Source organism: Terrapene carolina, unplaced genomic scaffold (genome assembly GCF_002925995.2).
Source record: "Terrapene carolina triunguis isolate 2854851 unplaced genomic scaffold, T_m_triunguis-2.0 Scaffold22, whole genome shotgun sequence".
Classification (NCBI taxonomy): domain Eukaryota; kingdom Metazoa; phylum Chordata; order Testudines; family Emydidae; genus Terrapene; species Terrapene triunguis.
The window spans coordinates 2,399,949-2,425,049 of NW_020664373.1; the positions used below are offsets into that span (position 1 = coordinate 2,399,949).

Below are 25,101 nucleotides of genomic sequence, written 5' to 3' on the forward strand. Positions count from 1 at the left end.
TGCATCCTCAGCCAAGTGGCACGGCTTCTACTTCTGAGACACCACCGCGAGGTTAACTGAAAGGATCATGTAGCAACAATACCACACTTAGATATCCATAGTGTATTAGGGATTTCCCCCCCCCCCCCCCCCCGCCGCCTTTTCAGCAGGAGGTAGTGATAGTGAAAATACAATGGAAAGTCTGCGCAGATTAGCTAATGTCAGATTCGGGGTCTCAATTTGAGCTGCTGCCAAAGACAACTCAAGACTTCCCATTGTCACCCTATAATCGATTATAATGGTGCTAGGAATGAATTATTTTGAACCCTCTCTACAAAGCTTCCTTCCATTCCTGAAATGGTCATTTGCCCACAATCCTAAAAAATGCCTGGGGAATGGCAACTCTTAGACAGAAGAACAGTATTTGGAAATCAGCAGCTAAAGCAGAGTTCAGCTCTAAGGATTTAAGAATTTTATTTTATCTAGGTTACAGTCCTGTTCTTGGGTGTCAGAAGGTATTTCTGACTGTTAAAAGCAAGAATGAAAAATAAGGGCCTGGATTACACATGGCTTTATCCTGCTAGGCTAAGGGTTCACTGTGGAAGTCAGCCATATGCCTTCTTCTTTTTCACAGATGCTGCAGTGTTTCTGGATTAGGAGCAAGTGATTTATTGGACCCTAATGGGGGGGAGGGGAGGGGAGTGACTTCAGGGGACTCATTTTATCATTTACCTTTTACAATGGAAACAGATTTTTAACCCCTCCCTTAAGGTTGCTGCCACTGAGTGTGTTTAATAGGGATTATATGTTATAAATCCTGTGTTATCACTTTGTATTGTAATTGTTATCTGTTATTAATCCTTCTCATATTGGAAAGCTGTATAAGTACTTTACCACAGTATATGTCTTATTGTCTTTAATTTTGTGTGTTATTGATGTATAATGTGAGTTGACAAGCTACTTGAGACAGAAGAGAATTATAAACCTGAATTATTTTTTTCCAAGGCAAACCCAGAACTGAAGGGAGTTAGAATGGGTAAGAGGTTAGCAAACAGACAAGCCATTGATAGAATCTGTGACTTAATTTTAGACCTACTATTCTATGTATTATAATCCATGCTATATTTTGTAGTTTTTTTATGAAAGGCCAATATTATATTGCCTGATATATATATAACCAATTATATCCATATATATATATTTTTTTTTCTTTATACTTCAGTTCTTTTAAAATGTAACTATTAAAAACACACTAATAAAACATTAAGGTAAAGATTTTAATTGAAGAAAAATATGGAAATTCTAAGTTATGATTCCTATATAAATTATAAAATCAGTGCACATGTGTAAGAAGGCACAAAAGTGAATACCTTCTGAAGTCATGCAACGGTAAACAAATACAAAGAGACAGGTAAATTGATTCTGAATTTCCTAAGGCTATGCAATTATATATATATATATATGTGTGTGTGTGTGTGTATATATACCTAAACAATGAATTAGCATCATTTTGATATCTGTTTAAATCTAAAAGTGGTGAATAAATAAAAGTGTGCTAAACATGATGGTGAGAATACTTGACAAATGACAAATATGTAGCTATTCAAACATGAAACTATGTATAGGCTAAGAGTGTTTGTATTAAGGCTTAATTTCGAAGAAGAAAGGCTGCTATAGTCACCTAATGATACTTCAACTTCACAGCTCAAATAAAGGTCTGTAATTCTGATCTCAGATTTGCACGTGCACATTACCAAAACACAAAGTACCATAGGTATTAAAGGTGTTATTCCATAGCACTGTAGAAAACTAGGGTTACTATCCTTGAAAAAGTATTTATTTTCCAGTGCTCCCAGACCCTGAAAAAGAGTCATGTAAGAGACTTTAGTATTATATACTTACATCTGTGTCACTATTTTTCAAGTTATGAGTAATCCAAGGTTAATTCAATACGTTACTAATATTCGTTTAAACTATAAGGCAAGATCCTCAGCTAGTGTAAACTGGCATATGTCCTCTGACTTTAATGCACACCATTTGTGCATCTGGTTTACCTAAGCCATTCCGAGCCTGTGGCTTCAGCCAAAAATTAGCATTATGCGCAAAATAAGCAATTTTAGTCATGTGCTGGTCTACATTATACGAGGTAAAGAAGTCACTATAAGCTAATTTTTGACTGGATCACCAGAACAAGAATCATGATACAAACACACACACTCACACACAAAATCCCAGCAGCCTATCAATGGAAAATCAGATTTGGTCATAGACTAGGTAAGAGTTAAACAGTACATGTGTGCCAAAAGAATGTATAAAGTAACCACAATGCACTGCTAATTGTATGCACACAAAGATCTGCTGTAACTTATTTTTTTGCTTAATCTTTAGCCTTCAGACTCTCACCTTTCTACTAGACTGAACTCTGTTGCCTCAACCAAGGGCTACTATTGATACTCTTGTTATATTTTAAGATTTTTTCCTAATACTCTGCAGTAAAATATTTTACTATGCTTACAGATTATCCTCCATTCCCTTGCACTGATGAAGAAATTCTGACCTCACTCATTCACCACTGCAAAGTGTCATGGCCTCTTGCTGTTTTCTGTGGCTTTGTATCTATTTACTGTGCCCTAAATGTTTCAAGAGCCTTCAAACCAATTTAGCTGAACTGAGAGTAGTTATCAACGGTTTGTGGTCAAATTTGGAGGGCATATCTAGTGGGGTTCTGCAGGGTCTGATACTATTCAATATTTTCATTAATTACTTGGATAATGGAGTACAGAGTATACTCAGAAAATTTTCAGATGACACCAAGCTGGGAGGGGTTGCAAGCACTTTGGAGGATAGAATTAGAATTCAAAACAACCATGGTAAATTGGAGAATTAGTCTGTATCCAACAAGATGAAATTCAATAAATGCAAGTGCAAAGTACTTCATTTAGGAAGGAAATATCAAATGTGCAACTACAAAATTGGGAATAACTGTCTAAGTGGTAGTGCTGCTGTAAAGGATCTGGAGTTTATAGTAGATCATAAATTGATTATGAATCAACAATATGATACAGTTGCAAAAAAGGCTAATATTCTGGGGTCTATTTACAGGAGTGTCATATGTAAGACATGGGAGCTAACTGTCCCACTCTACTTGGCACTGGTGAGGTCACAGCCAGATTACTGTGTCCAATTCTGGATGCCACATTTTAGGAAAGATGTGGACAAAGTGGAGAGAGTCCAGAGGAGTTCAGCCAAAATGATAAAAGGTTTAGAACATCTCACCTATGAGGAAAGTTTAAAAAAAAAACTGGGCATTTTTAGCCTTGAGAAAAGAAGACTGAGGGGACCTGAATATATCAAGGGCTTTTATAAAGATGATGGTGATCCATGGTTCTCCATGTCCACTGAAGATAGGACAAAATAAGTAATGGGCTTAATCTGCAGCAAGGACAATTTAGGTTAGATATTAGGAATACTGTTCTAACCATAAGGATAATTAAGCTCTGGAATAGGCTTCTGTGATGCATTGTTCACCCCACACCACCCCTGAAGGTGTTAAGGTGGCTCAGAAGGGCTAATTAACCATTAGGATGCACCTGGGAGAAGACATAGGCTTCACTGACAAACACTAATTGAAGATGAAACCCATGTGGGCAGGACCAGATGAGGGCTTGTATAAACCCAGGAAGTGAAAGCAGAAGGTGTTGTAGTGTGGAGGTCTGTAGTCACTCTCTGGTCTTAGTGAGGTAAGAAGGTAGAAACCCAAGGGGGAGCAAAAGCCCTGGAATGCTGACCTGGAGGGAAGGGTTTACCCAGAGATGTGGTGATGAAGGAAGCCTGCAGAAGGCGGAGTAGGAAAAAGCCCAGGAAAACAGCAGTAAGAGTTGAGACAGTGCAGGCCTTGGCTGCTGATTGTAGGATCCCTGGGCTGGGACCCAAAGTAGCAGGTGGGCCCAAGCCCTCCTATCAGACACTGGGTAAGTGGAACAGTCTGGAATAAGGAAGAAGACTGCCTGGAATGGCATCCTCATAGCTAGTCCGGCAAGACATTGTTACCTCAGAAGGGGAACACAGTGTAGTGACCTGGCCGCAAAGCCAAGCCATGAAGAGGAAACTGCAACTCCTAGAGAGCAAGAGGGACCATGACATGACTGAGTGGAGCTGATCCCCCAAGCCAGCCACAAGGGGGTGCTCCAATAGTGAATGAACCTTCCAAGGGGGGCTGTGGAATCCCCATCATTGGAGGTTTTTAAGAACAGGTTAGACAAATATCTGTCAGGGATAGTTTAGGTTTACTTAGTGCTGCCTCAATGCAGGGGGCTGGACTTGATGACTTCTTGAAGCCCCTTCCAGCCCTACATTTTTTTGATTCTACGATTCTCACACCCCAAAGATGTTAAGTACTTTTAAAATTAATCCCTGACAAACATTTAGCTGTTTAGTAGTTTAACACATTTTGAAAACTCACTTTGTTCACCATACAACAAATAATTTTGAGTGTATGCTGGTATTTTTGACCATACACAGAAGAAAAATGTGACTTTTCTCCTCCCCTTTTTTGGTCTGAAGAAAGCAGTATTAAACCAAAATGAAAGATTTGCTGATGTTGCTTAAATAATGTTTATATCTGGCAATGATATAATGCAGTTTTTATGGTTCACTTGCAAGAAACCAAACTTGTTGGTTGGTTTTGTTTTGTTTGTTTCAGTAGTTACGATAGCAGGCTGCAATCCCCTTTACAGCATGCACAGATTCACATGATAAAGGCTAGGGATTAAGCACAGCCGATTAACAGTCTGTGTCCTCTACAATCTAGCACTCCCACTGTAGCTAAACCCATATTCAGACTGAAGTTATAATAAACAGACTGTCCTCAATATCATTTCCCTAGCTGACCTCCTCAAACTGTCATTCATGTATTCTTGCGGAAAATTACAGGTTCTAGCAATCAGAGAAGAGCCAAATATGTCTATGTTTATATTATACATGTGTTTTTGTATATTCAGAAGCTGAAGTGAGATACTTACAGCTGCTGCCTAGGTAGCAATTTGAGATAAAACGTTAACTTTTAATGCAAAATATATAGCTATATTTTGAATTGAATCATTTTAAATAGCATAAGTAGATTTGACATTGAAACCACTATTAGAAAGAAGAGCATTTTACTACTGACATCTATGTTTACAACTAGCATCGATCAATATTGTTAAAATCACCACACTGTTAGCGTTCAGATCCATCATGAAGATACAGAACTGTAATGATACTCTTCCTCTCTTTGCTTTTACTTCAGATGATGAGCAACAAAATCCAAGGGAATTTCCCCAACTCTTGCAGTCTCTAATTTATTGTTATGAATGAGTCAGTACACAACACAGAGCCACACACACACACAAAATGCCTGCATGGACAGATTTCAGAAACAGCCTGCTAGATATTTCTCTTTGATTTGATTCCTACAGGCTACTCTTCTCCTGAGGAAAAAGTGTATTCTTTTTGGTTGTGGGAGAAGGGGAATAAAAATTCATCTTTAAGAATTAAACTGTTTGGAATGTTTCTAGAAAGACAATTTCAGTTTAGAGAGGATTTTCCATTGCTCTTCTGCCTGCTATTTTCAGAAACATTAAAAAACAGTATCCTGTGTTTAGTAATAAATTGTAAATTCATTCTCTTTGGCAAGATTTAAATTAAACACTGTAGTTAAAAACAAATAAATTGTAATTGAGCTTTTTAAATTATTTATCTAGCTACACTGCCTACCTTTTAACTTCTATAGATTTTATACATTTTGATTCATTGAGTCTCTTAAACATTTTAGCAAGAGTTATTCAAATTAATTTATTATTAATGAATAATAATATCTGCCCAGTTCATGGGCCTGATTCTGTTCTCACTCACATTCATTTACATTGGTGTAATTCTACTGAATTCAGTGGGATTAGTCCTGATTTACATTAATGTAGATGAGAGCAAAACACAACCCAGCCACTTAAGCTTTGGAATTCTTCATTCCAAATGTATAATCAGAGTAGAGATTGCTAGGTTTGCTAAATCAATCTACACAAGAAGTAAATGACAGCACACGCTATGTAGCCAAGTTGCAAAACTGAGCTGCATTTTGATTAGCTACTAGTATTGGGTTTGAAGGAGAAGCAACATCACACGTGACCACAGTTGATGCATTATAGAAGCACAGCAGTTTCTTTTCATTGAAATTGTCAAAAACAGAGACACAAAATGATTCAGATATGTTTCAGTCTCAGAGCATTAACTGAGTTTAGATGAGTCTGTCCATCTTTTCACACATACACAAAACAGTCTCAGGGAACTTGTAAAGAAATCTGTACTTGAGAAAGGATTGAAAATGTGAATTTAACTCAGTCATTCATTTTCAGACCTCTACTTCAAAAACTAATTTCATGGTCTGTCTCCATAACAACATAGCTTTTTTTCTGGCAGCTAAGATTCATATAATGAAGTGTAATGTGTTTAATCAGATTCTATGGACTACAACTTAAAGCAATTTACCTTTAGTATGATTTGGCGACAGGCTAGCTTAGAAGATAGGTCAGTTCACTTTAATCATGTTTATGAGCAGTCAGTTGCATATTTACTAAGTGAAAAACATTGAGTTAGATTTAACTAGTGATAATTAAGATAAATGGTAGAAAGATTTTTTAAAAATGCATTTATTCATTTTGGAATGTGTGACTCTCCTCACAAGCCTACTGAAAATACCTGTCATCATGCACATGAATAAGCTCACATACAACTCACAGTTAGCAACAAAAATGTAACTGAAGCTGCCTACCCACTGTCCCCATATGGTGGCATATTTTGGAGGGGAGGGGAGATTTGGACTCCTAATAGCCATCCTTCTTTGCACTGGAGTCTAGTCCCAATCTTTGTATAAAAATCCCATTTTTTTCCACAGAATTAAATGGGCATAAAAACTAACAGTTGATAAACTGCTACACAATGACATTTGGGGGTTCTTCCATTTTATGAGGTAACAACAATATACTTGGTTAAAAACCTTGCAAGATCAGAGGCTGAGTAGATTATTAGTCTAGGGTTTGATTATGATATAGTGGACATGCTCAACTTTATTATTATTTTCTATAAATACATTTGAATTAAATATTCAAATTTTAAAAGAGAAGAATTCAATAATATGATGTGCCAGACTGCTGAAAGGTAAACTGACTTAACAAAAAAAAGCAAGCCCACTGTTGACCTTTGTTTTCGCACTTCTAATCTTTCCTCCATTTTTCCCCCCTTCTGACCTCCTGGTTCCTTCACATGAGCAAAATTCCTCTCACCAGAATAACTGCAGTAATATATTTGCCTACATTGTGTTTTAAAATGACTCTGGGACAGAAGGACTGGGGGGGGGTCTTCCAATATGAACAAATAAGGCCTTGTCTTACAGCCCTGACTTACAGAGTTGTCCTATTGACTAATTAAAAGCTGCAGGATCAAACCCACAAAATAAACAAACACATGAGAGTTATTCTGAAGACCAAGACCCATCTGGACATCTAGGAATAAGGAGAGAGTTTTGGAGGAAGGAGGGAAATTAGAAAAAATGTTCACCTCCCTGCAGACGCCTCCCTTTTCTTTTAAGACATTTTCCTTTTCAGTAACTCAACTGTTTTTGCTTTTCACTAATTCCCCCACCTCAGTATCTTATGCATTTTTTAATATTCTGCTTCAGCTGAAGTGAGTGGGAAACTAAGGCGATATATTTATTGCTGGCAAACAGCTTGGAAAATTCTAAGTATAGAAGCCAATCAGAGCAGAGGGATTATGGTAGCCAGAGTACCAAGATTTGCATGTTCAGAGTACGCTTACTGAGAAAAAACAATACCACGATTATGCAAATCAAACCCCCACATATAGAGAAAAGAATTTGCATATCTGGGGGAAATCTGTACAGTTATTCATCAGTAAGTAACTGCAGTGGATGAAACAATTGGCTTTCAGCAGAATATTAATTATCGTTCTCTTGCAATTATTCATTATCCTGTAATATTGAATAAACATTAGTCAGTTGGTGTTTGATCAAAAGAAGCCTTGTCTTCAATGGGGGACTTGATGTCACTCAACACTTCTCAAGAAATATTCTGTGCGCCTCACAAAAACAGCTTATGCTAAAAAGCAAGAATGAGAAGGTTCACAAAATTGTGTTACCAATTGTTATACTGATGACTGGTGTAGAGTAATAATTTCAGAGTTTTTTGTTCAAGAGTAGATGAAGGTAAAAAATAGCATTTTCATAGGATGTTCTTGCATAATATACTCAGTGATTGCTCCATTTTATATTTAGTGAATGAATGATATATAACTTGACTAAAAAATGCTAAACAATCATGGAGTCTTCAAGTTGCAGAACTTTAGCAATCCTTTGCTGATTAAAATCAAGCAAATTTAAATGTAATTTCAAAAGGCATTATAATAAACCAAAGAGAAAGGGAAATTTCTATAAACAAATTGTTTTCCTTAAAAAAATATACTTTGTAGTAGAATTTGTATACTTTATATACTTGTATGCTAAAATTATATTGTCTCTAGCTGATTTTTTTATTTGTTTGCCATAACCTTTGGGATTGTGACCCATTCGTACACTGGCCAATGCCTGCAAATAAAACTGCAATTTGGTGACACAAACGTATATGAAAATGAATTCATGCAAGCATGCTTAATTGATATAACATTTGCATCTAATGAATATAAAGAGAAACATTTCAGTTAAATAGATAACATGGAGGAAGTAGAATGAAGCATTGTATAAACCCAATATTGAAGCTACTCATCATTTGCACAAATAGTGTGTGGGTTGGTTTGTGTGTGGTTGAATAAAGTACTTACCATCCTCAGTGGGCACATAGATATTCAAATACAGGCAATCTTCATTTTGATCTTGCACATATGTCACAACGGTATCCAAATTGGCAGTAAACCAGACCGGCAGCATGTCATTGAGCAGTGACCTCTCATCCAGGTACTGTGGGCAGACGGCAGCAAACTGCGTGGCATTCCGAACTCCAGTCCATGAGGAGGGAGGTTCTGGGGGCTGGAATCGCCTCTCCCCAGTTGGAGGGGAGGCATAAGGAATTCCCAGGTACTGCTCCACTGGGCCCAGGATCTCATTGGGCAAAGGTGTTCTTAGGCCACGTATTTTGCCATAATTCGTGGTAACAACAGGGTATTGTGCTTGGCCATCAATGAGGGTAAATCTTATAGCTAGTGCAGTTATCCACAAAAGGAAGTTAGAATTCAACATGACACAAACTGGGGTGAAGATCAAAGGCAGCCATAGGAGTCCCATTGGCCTTGACATTGTTTATATCAACATCAGCAGGGCTCTGTCTTCCACAGCCAGGGAGACAAAGGGAGATGAAGTGAAAGGCAACACGTAATATTTTCAGGTAATGAAAAGCCTAAGAATGAGTGTGGTTGCTGCCTCAGTTGATTGACCATAGACAGATTCCAACGTCAGGACAACCAAGGGAGGCCTCGTCCCTAAGGCCCATCCCCAGGCTCCAATGCTGGTTTAATCCTGGTGGTACTTCCCAGCAGGCTGAGAAGGAGAACGTGGTCAGCAGTCACTCTGCTTCATTGGCACAATGATTCCTTCCAATAGATTCCAACAAGATCCATCAGCCTATAGCCAAGAGGAAGCAGACAATTTAAATTAATACATTTATTAACATTGACCAAAACTGCAATATTTTTTTACACTTACACAGTGTCTTTCATACTAGGGTCTCCATGTGTTTCATGAATTTTAGTCACTTCTATGAGAAGAGAATTACAGTATACCCCTTTTGGAGATGGAGGGAAAGAGGCTTGCCCAAGGCTACAGAGCAAATAAGTGGCAGGGCTGAGAAATAAATCCAACTTTCCCAATTACCAGTCTCTTGTCCCTGTCGCAGACTCTCAGCCCCCATAAAATCAAAACATGCCTTGAACGTTTCAAGAAGGTTACCTTCCATGCCCGGGCCAGCTCTGCAACATTTGCTAGCCTAGACAAACTGAAAAATGTACATCCCTTTGCACTTCCACTCAAATAATGCATGTTTACTAAACATTTTGCTGCACTAGATAATCTCCTTCTTCTTTCCATGTTATGGTGATTAAATGTGATTACTTATTGTTAGCACAAGGATGAAACAAAGGAATATAAAGAAATAAGGTATACCTGCAATTTTTATTTATAAGGATAAACAAAATTGTTGAAAACACAAATTTATCTTCCACAGCCATATTAAAAGAACAGCTGACATACAGAAAGGGAATGGTACAGAGTTCAGGCAGTATATGATTTGAGTTGCAGTAGGTCCACATATTGTTATTTTAAATGTAATATAAAGGTTTTAAAATTATTATGTACATCCCATTTCTCTGAAACATAAGCAGCACTATACAGAAGAAAGCTGAGAACCTAGATGCTTGATTCTGCTGTCACACTGGCTTTTCTGCTAGTGCAACTCCATTAACTTCATTGGAGTTACTCTTGAGTTGCACTGATGGATCAGAACCAGGTGCTGGAGCATAAGAATGGCCATACTGGATCAGACCAATGGTCCATCTAGCCCAGTATCCTGTCTCCAACAGTGGCCAGTTCCAGAGTTTCAGGGGAAGTGTACAGAACAGGGCAATTATCAAGTGATCCATCCCCTGTTGTCCAGTCTCAGCATCTGGTGGTCAGAGATTTAGGGACAACCAGAGCACGGGGTTGTGTTCCTGACCATCTTGGCAAATAGCCATTAATGAACTTATCCTCCATGAACTTATCTAATTATTTTTTTGAATCCAGTTATACTTTTGTCCTTCACAACATCCCCTGGCAATAAATTCCACAGATTAACTGTACGTTGTGTGAAGAAAAACATCCTTATTGTTTGTTTTGAACTTGCTGCCTATTGATTTCATTGGGTGACCCCTGGTTTTTGTATTGTGGGGAAAAAGTATATAACACTTCTCTATTCACCTTTTACACACCATTCACGATTTAACAGACCTCTATCACATCACCTTTAATCATTTATTTTCTAAGATGAACAGCCCTAATCTTTTTTTAGTCTCTCCTCATATGGAAGCCATTTCATATCCTTGATCATCTTTTGTTGCCCTTCATCTTTATAAGTGATATTCACTAGTTACCTCAAGATATGAAAGAAAGAAATACAAAGAAACAGGGTACACCTGTATAGTATATAACAATTGTATTTATCTTTAATGAAAACTTAGTGTCCAAATATATATGCAAACAATTACTGAGATGAAAGATACTCATACAATGTATTTGAGGGGTTTTTTTTCCCAGAAGTTGTTCCCTTCCAATATTTACCTGACATGTCATCTCTTACACAGCTAAGAAACAATTATTTGATAAACAAAATTGATGATATCTTTCCTTTGATAGGACCAACATATGAGTTATATATAAGCTTTCTGGCCTATGCAAGTCCCTACTGCACATAGGAATCTTGGTCCCCTTGAGAGATTAGATCACCTTCACAGTCTACTCTTTAGAGAGCTACGTAGCTATTAACATTGATTGTAAATGAGCAACAATTAAAGAACTATCAGTGTAACTGCCTTTGCATAAGCAAGAATTCTGAAAGGAATCTCATCCTTTCTTTAGAACATCCATCTTTAACGAATGGTAAGGGGGAACCCACCAGATTAAGAGGTAACCATACACAATCTGAGAAGTAGCTAAACACCCAGTACAAGAGATGTTTTAATTCCATATTATTTATGTAGAGCCAACAATGTATTAAGTGCCTTACTGACACACAAGACACAATCGTTGCCAGAGGGCTTGCAATCTAAACATGCCTTTTCTAAACATTTTTAGAAAGAAGAATCAATGACAGCCCTAAGCAAGAGCCTAACCAGAAATTCCCACACCAGAGTACTCTCCCCCTCCCTGTTCTGCTGCTGCCGCCTGGCTTTCTCTTTGTTGTAACAGTGTGCAACAGCAGCACCTGTGGATACCTGCTACTGCTCCCTCACTCTCTCTTAGCCCTGATGCCTATTAATTTCACAGCCCATGCAGCAGGCAGCAGAGCCATCATTCATAGTCTACTGAAGCTTGATGCTACATTCAGAGAGCAGCAGCAGCAGCTCCTCCTGTCTAGGCCCTGCACTGGGAAGGTCACTGGCATAGTTATAAGAACAAGAAGGGGGACTTACAAGTGGAGAGAAATAGTAACAATGGGGATATGGAAGGAAAGAAAAGTGAAAAAGACTTGGGTGGTAACAAATGGGCAGACAGGAAATCAGAGTGCTAGTGTGGACAGAGACAGAATGAGGGGCAGACAGAAAGAGAAAATAAAACAAGAAAAGTAAGTCAGGGGGGCATAATGAACAAGAGGAAGGGAAATAATGCTATGGAAAGAAATAGAACTAACAGACAAATTTAAAGATAATGGGCCCAGATCCTCAGCTGGTGCAAATCAACGTAGAGATACTGAAATCAATGTATACCAGCTGAGGAGCTGGCCTAGTAAATAACTATGTATCAAATTTTCTTCTCAGACCTAGAGGCAGGAGCACCAAAGGATTCCTTGCCTACGGCAACAAAGCATCTAAAGCTGGTTCTGGATGTTCTGAAACCATAAACAGAGGGTTTCCCCGCCCCCTCTTCTGTTTTGTTTTTCCTTTTCAGTAGACGGTAGGAGTAAGTACAGAATGCATGTTTCTGCTATGCATAAGCTTAGAGTTTAGAGGCCAATTTTATACATACACATGTGTGTGATAGCGACCATCTTGGTTAACACACTGGATATTGAATAGGGGAACTCCAGAGCTGAAAGCATGAGCTTCTACAACCAGAGCTAAAGAACCAGGCCCTGAAGCTAGGGCTATAACAAATCCACATCCTCTATGTAACGGGCAAAAGGTTGGACAAACTACACATAGCGACCACAGTGTTACACATATACACCGCATAAAAGCAATTATAAGACAACAAATTGACACAGTAAACCCACTATATATCTTGCATGCTGTAGTTGTTAAGCATTAGCTTTATTACCTTACTAAAACTGCAGTAGAAACAGAATTTTTTTTTACTACATGACTGTCACATGCAACTCTACCTATGTTTAACCCCACCCCCCACAAATGATTGTTTATTAATGACTTGTTATGATATATTTAAATATTAAGCGCCTTTTGAAGAAGAAGCCTACTTAAAATATCTTCAGGATAGTTTTATTACATTATTTTAAATGAAGGGGGGAAATCCCACAGTTTTCAATGTCTGATCTTCTGGATTTCATTGTTATTAGAAATACTGATTTGAAAGCCTGATCTGCTAGTAATGAAACTATTTTCTTCATCAAATATAACATCTTTCATTTTTATATTATTTAAACTGTAGAATATTTTTCAAAAAGAGTATAAAATGATCATCCTCCAACATACACAGGAAAAAATGCATGCTAGTTATATTATATGCATGTAATAAATATATACATTTACACTTTTAAAGAAGCTAGGAGATCTGAATAAAATCAGTGAGAATTGCAAGCTGCATTCATCTTATTCAATGCAAAACTGCACCTGGGGATAAAAGGCTTTCTTTTTATCTGGGATAAAATGATTTTAGATATTTTACCATAGGCCAAACCAATCAGAGGAATGTCTATAAGCATGGGGTTGACTGTTTAATATGTCTGCCTGCATACCTACAATTTAAGGAAAGAAAAGAATATGCTCTTGTCATTATTTCTTATTACTATTCTTAATTATTTGCACTGGGGTAGGTCCTATGAGCCTCAGATATGGACCAGGCCCAGGCAAGGCATTACAGACAAACAGAAGAAAACAAACACACACACACACACACACACACACACACACACACACACACACACACACACACACACACACAAAAACAACACCCTGTCCCAAACAGCAGCAACTGCTGTGCGTCCCCTTTCATCTCATCACTGAATGACAAGGTGGGCAAACTTGGGAAGGTTTTTTCTTCTTCTTCTTCCTAAACTGGAATAATTTGTTTCTTGCTATTTGTTGTATGGAGGACAATGATGACCATTTGAAGAAAAAATATGGAGCTAGCTGTGGGCAGGAAAGAAGTATGGCTGGCTATTGTTACCCTTACCTCACTGTAGTTCTAGATTTAAAAATGAGTCTAAGACAGAGGTTCTCAAACTGTGGGTTGGGATCCCAAAGTGAGTTGCGACCCCCTTTGAATGGAGTTGCTAGGGCTGGCTTAGACTTGCTGGGGCCAACGGCTGAAGCCCGAGCCCCACTACTCAGGGCTGAAGCCAAAGATCGAGGGCTTCAGCCCTGGGTGGCAGGTCTCAGGTTGCAGGCCCAATCATGGGGCTGAAGCCCTTGAGCTTCAGCTTTGGCCCCCACACCCAGGGGGGGTGAGGCTTGGGCGAGTTCAGGCTTCGGTGCCCCCTCCTGGGGTCGTGAAGTAATTTTTGTTATCAGAAGGGAGTCGCGGTGCAATGAAATTTGAGAACCCTGAACTACATTATAAACAGTAACATCTCTAACATTCTCTCTGAAATTGTATTAAATAAAGGCAAAAATTGATTAAGCCTAAATTGCATGGAATTCTGATTCAATTTCCCCAACTTTACCCCCCATAATTTCAATACCGAAACACAGCATACTGGTATTAACACAGTAACTATATATAGTGTGTGTTGTTTTTTCTGTAAATATTGAAACCTGGTAATTATTATTTTAATCACTTGTTACATTTTGATCAATAGAGAATCGGACTAACTATTCTTTAAAATATCAAATTGTTATTTCTTCCTTCACTTTTCAAAGTTTTTGTCTGTTGATTTGTTTGACTTATTCATTTTTTTCTGCACTAGAGCTTGCTAAAACAGTTTCCTGGAGCATCATTTGAATATATTTAACTCCATGTCAACACAGAGTGGGGTTAAACTTCATTCTGTGTCAGTATAGTGTGAAATGCTGGCTGCTTAAAGATGATCAGAGCAGTCAGATGAAATTGTAGTGAGGAGAAGCACTGAAGGAAGTAAATCATATATGATTATATAGCAGTTCCTAGACCAGAGTATTCAGAGGTTAGTGGGAGGGCTGTTATCTGAAACTGGCAAAATAAAATAATAATAGTAATTCTTAAAATAAGTATCTGGATGCATTTTGTTAATCTTCGGCAGAACTCAGTTCAAAATTAGGACAGAAAAAAAACTGCAGGAAATTATTCCTATAGCAACTTCAAATTAGTTATTAAACCTAGAAACAAAGCAATTCCTTTAATTTCTAGGGTTTGATAAATAATTGCAATAAATTCAAGCTACAGGTACCTGCAGTATCTTTTCTATGATAATTCTCGGGATTAAGCAGAGAAATCCAAGTTTTCTGTTTGTGAATTTGTAAGGTATTGTCACAAAATTCCCCTCACATGGATCATTCCAGTGGTGCAGCTCAGTTACTTACTCTTCCCTTCCAAGCGGGAACAGCAGTGCATTCTAGCTTCCTGAAGGGTAGCTGTGAAAGCAGCAGTGATCTGCTTCGCTCCTGAGTTGCTCCTCTGCCTAGATTTTGCCTCTGGTGCTGCCCAGCTGCTTAACCTTAACCCTGTTTCTCTCTAGCTGGGAGCAACAACACACACCAGTTTCCTGAGGGACAGCTGCAATAGCATTACCTTCACAACATTTTTCAATTTTTTTCCCTCTTGTCAACCTGCAACTCCATCGTAGCTCTCATCATGTGTCTATTTGGTATCCTAGCATCTGTCTTCCTCCTCCTTACTCCATTCCTGTACCTTCACCACTCTACAGTTCACACCAGCCTCCTCATTCTCACCTCATTCTCACCTCTGGTGATATTTGTCCAACTCCAGCCCTACCTTCATCCTCCCCCTCTCCACCTCCCATACCCATCCTCCTCACCACGCTCAATTCCTTTCATGCCACCATTCCTAACTTCAGACCCAGAGCGCTCCTTTCTCCTTCCCTCCTCTTGCTGTGTCTGGAGCACCCATTCCATCTCTAAAAAGATGTCGCTCTTCCATGACCTCTTCATACACCCTGGTGCCTGGCTTTCACAAGGACTGGATCCCTTTGTCTGACGCTGATTCTGCAGCTGTCCTCTCTCTACTTCTTTCACACTTGCCACTCTAGACCAGACCATGGTGGAGATGTTGGGCTTCTCCTCTCCCATTCCTTGCAACCCCTTCTTCCTCCCCTTTCCCATTCTTTCTCCTCTTTTGAACACCACTGCCCCTGACTCTTTTATTTCCCCCTTGCTGTCATCTACTATCCGCTCAACTCCTCCCTATCAGCCTCCCTCTTAGATTTTGACTCCTGGCTCTCTCACTCTCCCCCTTGCTTTACAATCCCTCACACTCATCCTTGGTGACCTTGGCTTCTAGGACGATGACCCGTCCAACCCCTTAGATGCATGTTTCCTCACCCTCATCTCTTCATTTGATCTGAAGTCCTGGTTCAACTCTCCCACTCACCAAAAGGACCATTCACTTGACTTGATCTGCACTGCCCTTTTTCTGATCTCTCTGAGCATCACCTTGTCTATTTCAGCACCACCCATCAACAGTTCCCCCTATACGTCCTGTCACTTGGCCTTTCTGTGATTTCAAATACATCAGTGTTGATGACTTCTTGTCTGCTCTCAGCCCTCTCCTCCCTGACCTTTTTTCTATTGATATGGTTATTGACTCTTTCCATGCTTCACTTTCTTCCATTCTTGACTCTTATGCCCCCTCTCCGATCACAAGGTCCACCTTGTCAACCTCCAGCCTTCGTTCACCTCTAACATTTGCTTCCTCTCCTCCTGCTCTCATTCAGGAAGCAGAAATCCTATGACCAGGTTGATTTTCTCCACTACAAATTCACTCTCTCCTCTTTTTGTTCTGCCATCTTCCTTGCTAAACAAGTCTACTTCTCCAATTTAATTTAATCCTTTCCCCACAATCCCCACAGCCTTTTCACCACCTTTCCATTAGTCATCAAATCTCCCCTCCTCCTGCCTCCACTTTTTTCTCTGCATAGGATCTCGCCATTTTTTTCCAAGAGAAAATTGGTTCCTACTCTTAGCTTGCTATCCTTTTCCCTCCTACATCTCTTGACTTCGGCTCCCTTTTCATGGATGCAGAAATGTCTTGTCTGCTTTTCTCTTTTAACCCATCCATTTGACCCAGTGACTCCATCCCATCTCCTGATCTCACTTGCATCCACTTTCATTTCTTCCCTTAATCTCTCAGACTCTTCTGGTTGTTTCCCTTCACAATACAAGTATGCTTTAGTCTCTCTCCCATCTTCAGGAAACCCACCCTGGACCACAAATGGCTCTCCAATAGCCATCCCTTCTCCTGTTAATCACTAAGCTCATTGAAAACACTTATTTACAATCACTGTCTAGATTTCCTCTACTCCAATTCCATCCTAGACGGTCTCTGATCTGGCTTCTGTCCCTTGCATTCCACTGAAACGGATCTTGCCAAAGTTTCTAATGAGTTCTTCCTAGCAAAGCAAAGGTCCATGCTCATTCTCTTGATCTATCAGCCACCTTTGACAACATCAAACATGCTATTCTTGAAATATTGTCCTCCCTTGGCGTCTATGATTCTGTCCTCTCCCGGTTCTCCTACTAACTCTCTAAACACTCCTTCAGGGGATCCTTCACGTCCAACCTCCAACTTTCTGTGGAGTTCCACAGGGCCTTTGTCCCCCTCTTTTCTTCTTCAACACCTTCACTCTGGATAATCTCATCCACAAATACAAATTTAAGTTCCATCTTTATGCAGATGATTCACAGATCTGCCTCACTGCTCCAGAACTGTCTCCTTCTGTCAAAACTAAAATCCCAGCCTGTCTTTCTGATTTCTCCTTGTGGATGTCTAGCAGTCAGCTCAAGCTCAAAATGGCTAAAACTAATCTTCTCCTCCAAGTCCGCCCTGTTACTACTCAATCACTCTAGACCAGGGGCGGGCAAACTTTTTGGCCTGAGGGCCACATCAGGTTTCGTAAATTGGATGGAGGGCTGGTTAGGGGAGGGGGTCGTGGCCTCACCCCCACCTCCTATCTGCCCCCCCGCCCCCAGGACGCCTGCCCCATCTAACCCCCCTGTTCCCTGACAGCCCCTCTGGGCCCCGTCGGAATCCCTGCCCCTGACTGCCTCCTGCCACCCCATCCAACCCCCTCTCCTTCCTGACGGCCCCCCCAGGACCCCTGCCCCCATTCACCCCGTTTCTCCCCCAACTACCCACAACCCCACCCCCCGACCACCACCCCGAACTCCCCTGCCCTCTATCCAACCCCCCCGCTACCTGCCCCCTTACTGGGCTTCCTGGAGCACTGGTGGCTGGCGATGCTACAGCCGTGCCACCCGTCTGGAACCGGGCCACGCCGCCGCCACCGCTGCCACCACCACGACGCAGCACAGAGACCAGGTCAGGCCAGGCTCTGCAGCTGCGCTGCCACAGGAGCTCAGAGCCCCACCGTCCAGATCATTGCACCGGAGGCGGAGCAAGCGAGCTGAGGCTGCGGGGGCGGGGGAGGACAGCAGGGGAGGGGCCGGGGGTAGCCTCCCAGGCCAGGAGCTCGGGGGTTGGGCCGGACAGTCCCGCGGGCTGGATGGGGCCCGCGGCCCGTAGTTTGCTCACCGCTGCTCTAGACAATACCACCATCCTGCTTGCCACTCAGGCCAGTAACCAGGGTGTCATCTTCAACTCGGATGTCTCTGTAGTCCTTATATTCAGACTATGTCTAAATCAGTGATATTCAGACATTAGTGGTTCAGGAGCCAAATTAGTGATCAACATTACCCAAAAGAGCCACATTGGTTGATAATACAGTAAAAGCATCCTGATTGGTTAATAATTTAGATTGGTTAATAATTAAATCACAGTGTTTTAATATCATGTGCTGCAAAAAGCCACAGGAGACACATTAAAGATTCACTTGCAGCTCATGAGCCTCAGTCTGAGTATCATTGGTCTAAATCTTGCAAATTCTTTCTGCATACGATCTGTGAGACACAGCCTTTCCTCTCCATCCACACAGCTAAATCTCTCATCCAAGCTCTCATCATCTTGTGTCTAGATTCCTGCAACATCCTTCTCTCTGGCCTTGAAAAACGCAATCTTCCCCCACTCACATCCATTTAGAATGATGCCGTAAAGAACATTCTCCTCACCTCTATCTTTGTATCCCTCCACTGGTTACCCCGTCTCTACCACTTCAAAAATAACATTCTTGTATTCACTTTCAAGGCCATTCATGGTCAGACCTCACCCTCCCTATTGTTTCTCATTTGTTACCAAGCTGTAAATTCTTGCCTCTGATTAGCTCTTAATGCCAGTCTCCACTTCCTACTTTTTAAATTGTCAAATAAGCACCTTCATGCTTTTTTCCAACCCCCCACCACTTACACATGGAAGGCACTCCCCATAAACATCTGCAAAGCTACCTTTCTATCTGCCTTCAGAACTCTCCTTTGCCACGATGACTACAAAAAGCTTTACAATATCTAGGCTGCTGATGTGCTGAGACCACAGCCTAATATGCTAACTCCTTACACTGCCCCAGTCTATCTGTATCCATCTGTTGTCTCTTGTTTTCTACTTAGATTATAGGCTGCTTGGGTTAAACTGTCTTTTAGTTCTGTCTTTGTACAGCATCAGCATAATGGGGTCCTTGTCTATGACTAGGGTTCCTAGAGGCTGTGGTAATTACAAATATTTTTTCTCTTTTACTTATTATTTGTAATATCACAAATGCAGCATTACCAACTTCACTGAACAATTACCATGAACACACATGTAGTTCAGGTGACTTCACATGCAAACATCCAGTCAAGTATGTACATGGGGAATAGTTTTGCAAATCAGGCCCTAAACAATAAATAATAAATAAAACTAAACTTCCCTATTTGAACCATGGAAATGATTAGTCAGCACTGTAGTCAACTGAGCTATACAAGCTGATGATCTGATCCTTATTGCTACATAGAGGGTCTGATTCACCACTGCATTCCCCCAGTTCTGTGTTGGTGTCACTCCATTTTTTTTCTATGGGATTTTAAAAACATATTTCTCTATTTACTTTGTTGTTCACCTTTAAGCTATGCAGGTACAAAAGAAAGGGCTGATTGCCTATCAACAGTGCATATTTAAGGCTATGGAGCTAGCAATGTACAGCTCTTATTTTTAATGAAAAAATGCAACAACAAAAAATAGAAAATCAGGAGAGACTCCATGATAGGTTTCAGATAGAGCTATAGTTAGAAGTAACTAAGGACAAAAGCAGGACTTCCATGTACTTTTTCATTACAAGAAGGATTTTCTAGCAATGCCAGAAGAAAGTAGCAATATTAATTATATACATTTCATGGTATATTTAAATAATTCATTTTCCAACCTATGTGCTAAGTTTACACAGCTCTAAGTGTAACTGGAAAGTCTCTCAGATAGATTTTGACAATGTCATCAAATCTTCCAGGTCAGAAACTATAGTCACCATTTACTTTCCACAAATGGACACCCATTTCTCTCTCACACATTTTTATTTCAATGGCCCCTGCCACCAGCTACAACTCATTCTCAATTTCTGTGTCACATACATTATCTAAAACAATGATGTGGCTATGAAGAAAAGGCCATACAGTCACCCAAACTGTTTTCAAGAATTCCAGTTTTCTCAATTTGGAAAAAAAGTTGAAAAGCAAGGACGATGTTTATGAACCACTCTCTCTTTTAGGAAAACAAAGGACTGATACTTTTAACTGCACCACAGACAATCCGTGCTTTAGATCTAAATATAAATCCAGCCACCATCATGAATATACTTCTACATTTTTAATTTTACGTATTTAAAATATGCACTTCCATCTTTCCATTTTAAAAATACAAGTATTTTCTTTGAGACAGACATATGCAGCAATACAATGAAATATAAGACCCATGTCACGTCAAGGCTTACACATCCAGATAGAGGACATGATGCAGGACTAAAAGGGGCAGTCACACTTATCTTTATCTCTGTTTAATTTCAAATTTATCTTGTAGGAAGAAAGCTTGATAGAAATTCAGTGTCTAGGTCATCTCCAAATGATAAATTTCTACTTGTATGGATAATTTGATAAATATGCAAATAAAAATGAGATAATGAGAGAATTCATGCCTTCCCTAGTTCTGAGTAAGATAAAATGTCTTTTGGAATCTTTTATACTCTTAGACCTTTTGATATGTTCTGTACAATGGTTTTATAATGATTCAGAATATCCAAAAGGGCAAGAGAGCTTTTCCTTGGCAATTGTTTTCCCACCTGTATTAACCCCATTTCAACTAGTATCACCTCCCTGGGGGATGTCTGCTATCTTCTTGAGTGACTTGACTTGTCTGTGATTTTCTAATGTGCAGTTAGTGTACTCTTCTCAAAATCTAAACTTGACCATTAGAGATGGGAATTTGAGCTTCCCATGATTGAACAGATTCAACAGCAACTCAAGTGCCTCAAGCCTGCATGACAGAGAGGTCATGACATCGTCTTTAAAATAATGTGGCAAAGTGCTGTGATTGCGAGGTAGTGTGACAGGGACAGTGAGCCTTTTTTGTTCAGAAAGAGTCCAGTGCATAAATATGACTAGAGGCAAGCATCAGAATACACATTTCTTGATCTGTTGGTATTTCGTTAATCCTAGCTGCAAAGCCTAAGCAAAACCACATTCATTCAAATATGAATTTTGTGGAAATGCTCTTCAAAACAAACATACTTAAAGCGTGGCCTAGCAGAACTCCTGAATTCTATTCCTGGCTCTGTCACTTGTGATGTGCCTTTGCAAAAGTTGTTTACCCTCTTCTGTGCCTCACTTTACCCATCTGTAAAAACAGTAGCATAATAATTATGTGCATTATTCCAGATCCATTTGTCTGATGCAATTCTGATATAGCACTCCAAAAGAAAACATGATGTGTCCAAAAAACAGTGTGTTTAGTACAGCACCCTGGGAATGCAAATACTACTGTACTTAAAATCCACTTAAGCCTGGAACAGAAGAATTCAGTAATGAGTAACTAAAATGATAAAAATACATAAAAACCAAGATCAGTACAGAATGCATTAAACATCTTACTATTTTTACTTTCAGAATTGATCCTCTTAAATGGAGGATCACTGACCAAATATCCATGTGCCTCAGCTATTATTGTTCAAAGGTAGGAAAATTAACTTTACCACTTCAAGTACTAATGAGATCTAGATGTGATAGTGGGCAGCAAATTGTATGTAAATTTGAAATAGGCTATAGCAGCTAAAAACTGCCAGTGGAATTTGGGGCTGCCCAGACAGAGATTTTGTACCACCCAGCAGGAAGGTAGTAATCCCTTCTCTGATGACTCTGGCCAGACGATGTCCAAAAATATTGCTTTCTTTCACTTCTAGGCATATCATTACCAGAAAGATTTTTTTTTTGACAAACTGGAGGGAGTGCACAAAATATTATCCAGGAGCCGGCAAATGGCATATGAGGATAGGTTAAAACAAGAGGCAGGCTCCTGTTTCCATGAAACTCAAAGGTTAAGCCTGGGATTTTCAAAGACCTAAAAGGGTTAGGTGACTTTTAATGGGAATTGGGTGCCTGACTGATGGAGGATCCTTAATTAGAGTTTTGACTGGGATCTTCTGATATCAATGGGAGCAGAATCAGTCCCAATATAGGGAGTTTGGTTATTCATGGCTGTGCTAAACTGTGATATTTATATATGGCTTTCAATTTGGGGTGCCCCCACAGGCAAGAAAGAACTGTGTCAGGAAGGTACAGTCCCTTCCTGAGATCTGTGGTGCACAGGCAGACTGCATAAGATGCATCATCCTTTATAATGGTTCTCCTTTCTTCTCTGTCTCCCCACCACTGCCTGAACCTCAGGACTGCATGGAGGGAACAGTACCTTCATGCCATTCAGTGTAGGAACTGCAACTATGGCTCTCTCCTTTATTCAGGGGTGCATAGGGAGGAGAAAGAAGAATTATGAGTCTTTTTGCGTACCTGTAAAATCTGGTCCTAATCTGGTACCAAAGATGGAGAGAAATATTTAGTATAAGGTAGTATAAACTAGAAAGCAATTAATTGAATTTAAGAAGAGAAAATAAAAGACTAAGTATCAGGAGAAGTGTCCCAAAACTGAAAATGCGATCTGAAAAACTGAGGAGTGGCAGAAGCTCCATCCCATTAGGACATTTAAAACTAGGCTGGACAAAGCACTAAAACCAAACTAACATAGGGTTGTACTATATGCCCTAATAGTTTTTTTTTTGCCTTATCTACTTGCTACCAAAAAGTGTAAAACGAAGAAAATAGAAAGGGGTAGGGGAGGAGGATAGAAACAGAAATTCTATATTGAAAAAAAATCTTTTTAATTAGATGGACAGAGGACTTAGGTGCTGCCTTTTCCCCCTCAAGAAAAAAAGAAACAGATTGGGGGAAAAGACTGTGTTTATTACTCACAACAAGTCCACAGTAAGCAAACATGCTGTTTTGGTACTTTTCTGTTGTTAGTAACAGAGATAAACCTGTGAAAATGATTTGTTTGACAGCCTCTATCATTCGACCAAACACACACAATTTAAAAATGTAATCTTGGGCTTGGTTAATTATATTTTACTGCATCAGTGAGCTTTCAGAACTTTAGCTCAATTCATCATCTTTGCTCCAGCAGTAAAGCAGGTCAGAAAGCAGAAAAACAAAAAAATTCCAAAATATGAGAATTTGTCATTTCTCCCATGATTTGATGCAAGTTTTCCAACCACTTCAAGCCAACAGCATAACCAAGACACCTCCCTCAATTTGACACAGTGCAGTTCATCACTAAGCTTTGTTTATGAGCTTGTACTTGGTTTTCAACAATGCTCAAAAACATTAGGTAATTCATTGTGAAATATTTGAATCAAGCCTAAAGTTAGCATATATATTTAACAGTGATCATGCAGGTAAATAAGACTTATATGTATTGTTATTATTATTTGTACATGGTAGGGTCCTTTCAAGGATTGTTGGTGTGTACGTATGGGCCTTGATCCTGCCATAATTGAAATCAATGGCAAACACCCACTGATTTCAGTGGTGCAGGATCAGGTCCATAATGCGAAAATGGACCTTGTCCCAATATGGATATACTTGTATAATCCTTCTTTTGCTTACTCTTTCCTCACAGGTGAAATATTCACATATATACACAGACTGTATGCCCAGCCATGCAAGCATACCCCAAATCATTTTACCAATACAGAGAAACAGGGGCGGCTCCAGGCACCAGCGCAGCAAGTGTGTGCTTGGGGCGGCAAGCCTGCCAGTCGCTGTGAGGGCGGCAGTCAGGCGGCCTTTGGCGGCGTGTCTGCGGGAGGTCTGCCGGTCCTGCGGTTTCGGAGGCAATTCGGCGGCGGGTACGCCGAAGCCGCGGGACCGGCAGATCACCGGCAGAAACGCCACCGAATCCGCGTGACCGCGGACCGCCGTGGCTGCCTGACTGCCGTGCTTGAGGCGGCAAAAAACATAGAGCTGCCCCTGCAGAGAAACCCCAATACCATTTTAAGAGGCCTGCTTCAAAAATCCAGATTAAGATTTACCCATAATGGTCATGTCTGACCAAATCTTCAGTGCTATTACACAGACAGAGAACTCAGTCATTGGATCACTTGAAATGAGATGGAATATATTTTGAATTATCTTTCAGAGCTAAAATTGTCAAGAAGTATATATATATTTTCCTGTTTTCTGACGTAAATCCATTGGTCAGAAAAAGAGCACAAGGCTTTTAAACTGCAGTTCAACCACCTTCTATCATGACCTTCGCAATGTCTCTGAAGCAGATTTGTTTTCCCCCCCAGTATTAATTTCCATTCCTCTATCAACCTTTGTGTCATTTTCAAAGCATTACTGTATGGTATCTTCCCTAAAGCAGAGTCGTATCTCACTGCACAAGGTTATCAGTTCATTTCCACCATTTCTACAGTTAGTCTTTACTAAAATATCACTGATAGTTCTGGGCAAAAACAATATTATATAAAGGATGCACAGTTATTTTGCTCTCTCCCTGAAGTGGACAGCAAACATAATTCTTTGCTGTTTGCAAGAGAGCTA

The 25,101-nt window shown here is 39.9% G+C and overlaps 1 protein-coding gene across 2 annotated transcripts in view; it reads right to left on the bottom strand.

The window, feature by feature from the left end:
- The window catches only part of LOC112103933 (neuroligin 4 X-linked), a 259,433-nt gene that overhangs the window by 172,101 nt on the left and 62,231 nt on the right, over window positions 1–25,101 (bottom strand). For both annotated transcript variants that reach the window (XM_024195925.2, XM_024195923.2), the window contains one exon: window positions 8,845–9,640. In XM_024195925.2, coding sequence (XP_024051693.1) covers window positions 8,845–9,316 — 472 coding nt within the window. In that variant the 5' untranslated portion in view covers window positions 9,317–9,640. The remainder of the gene's footprint in view (window positions 1–8,844; window positions 9,641–25,101) is intronic.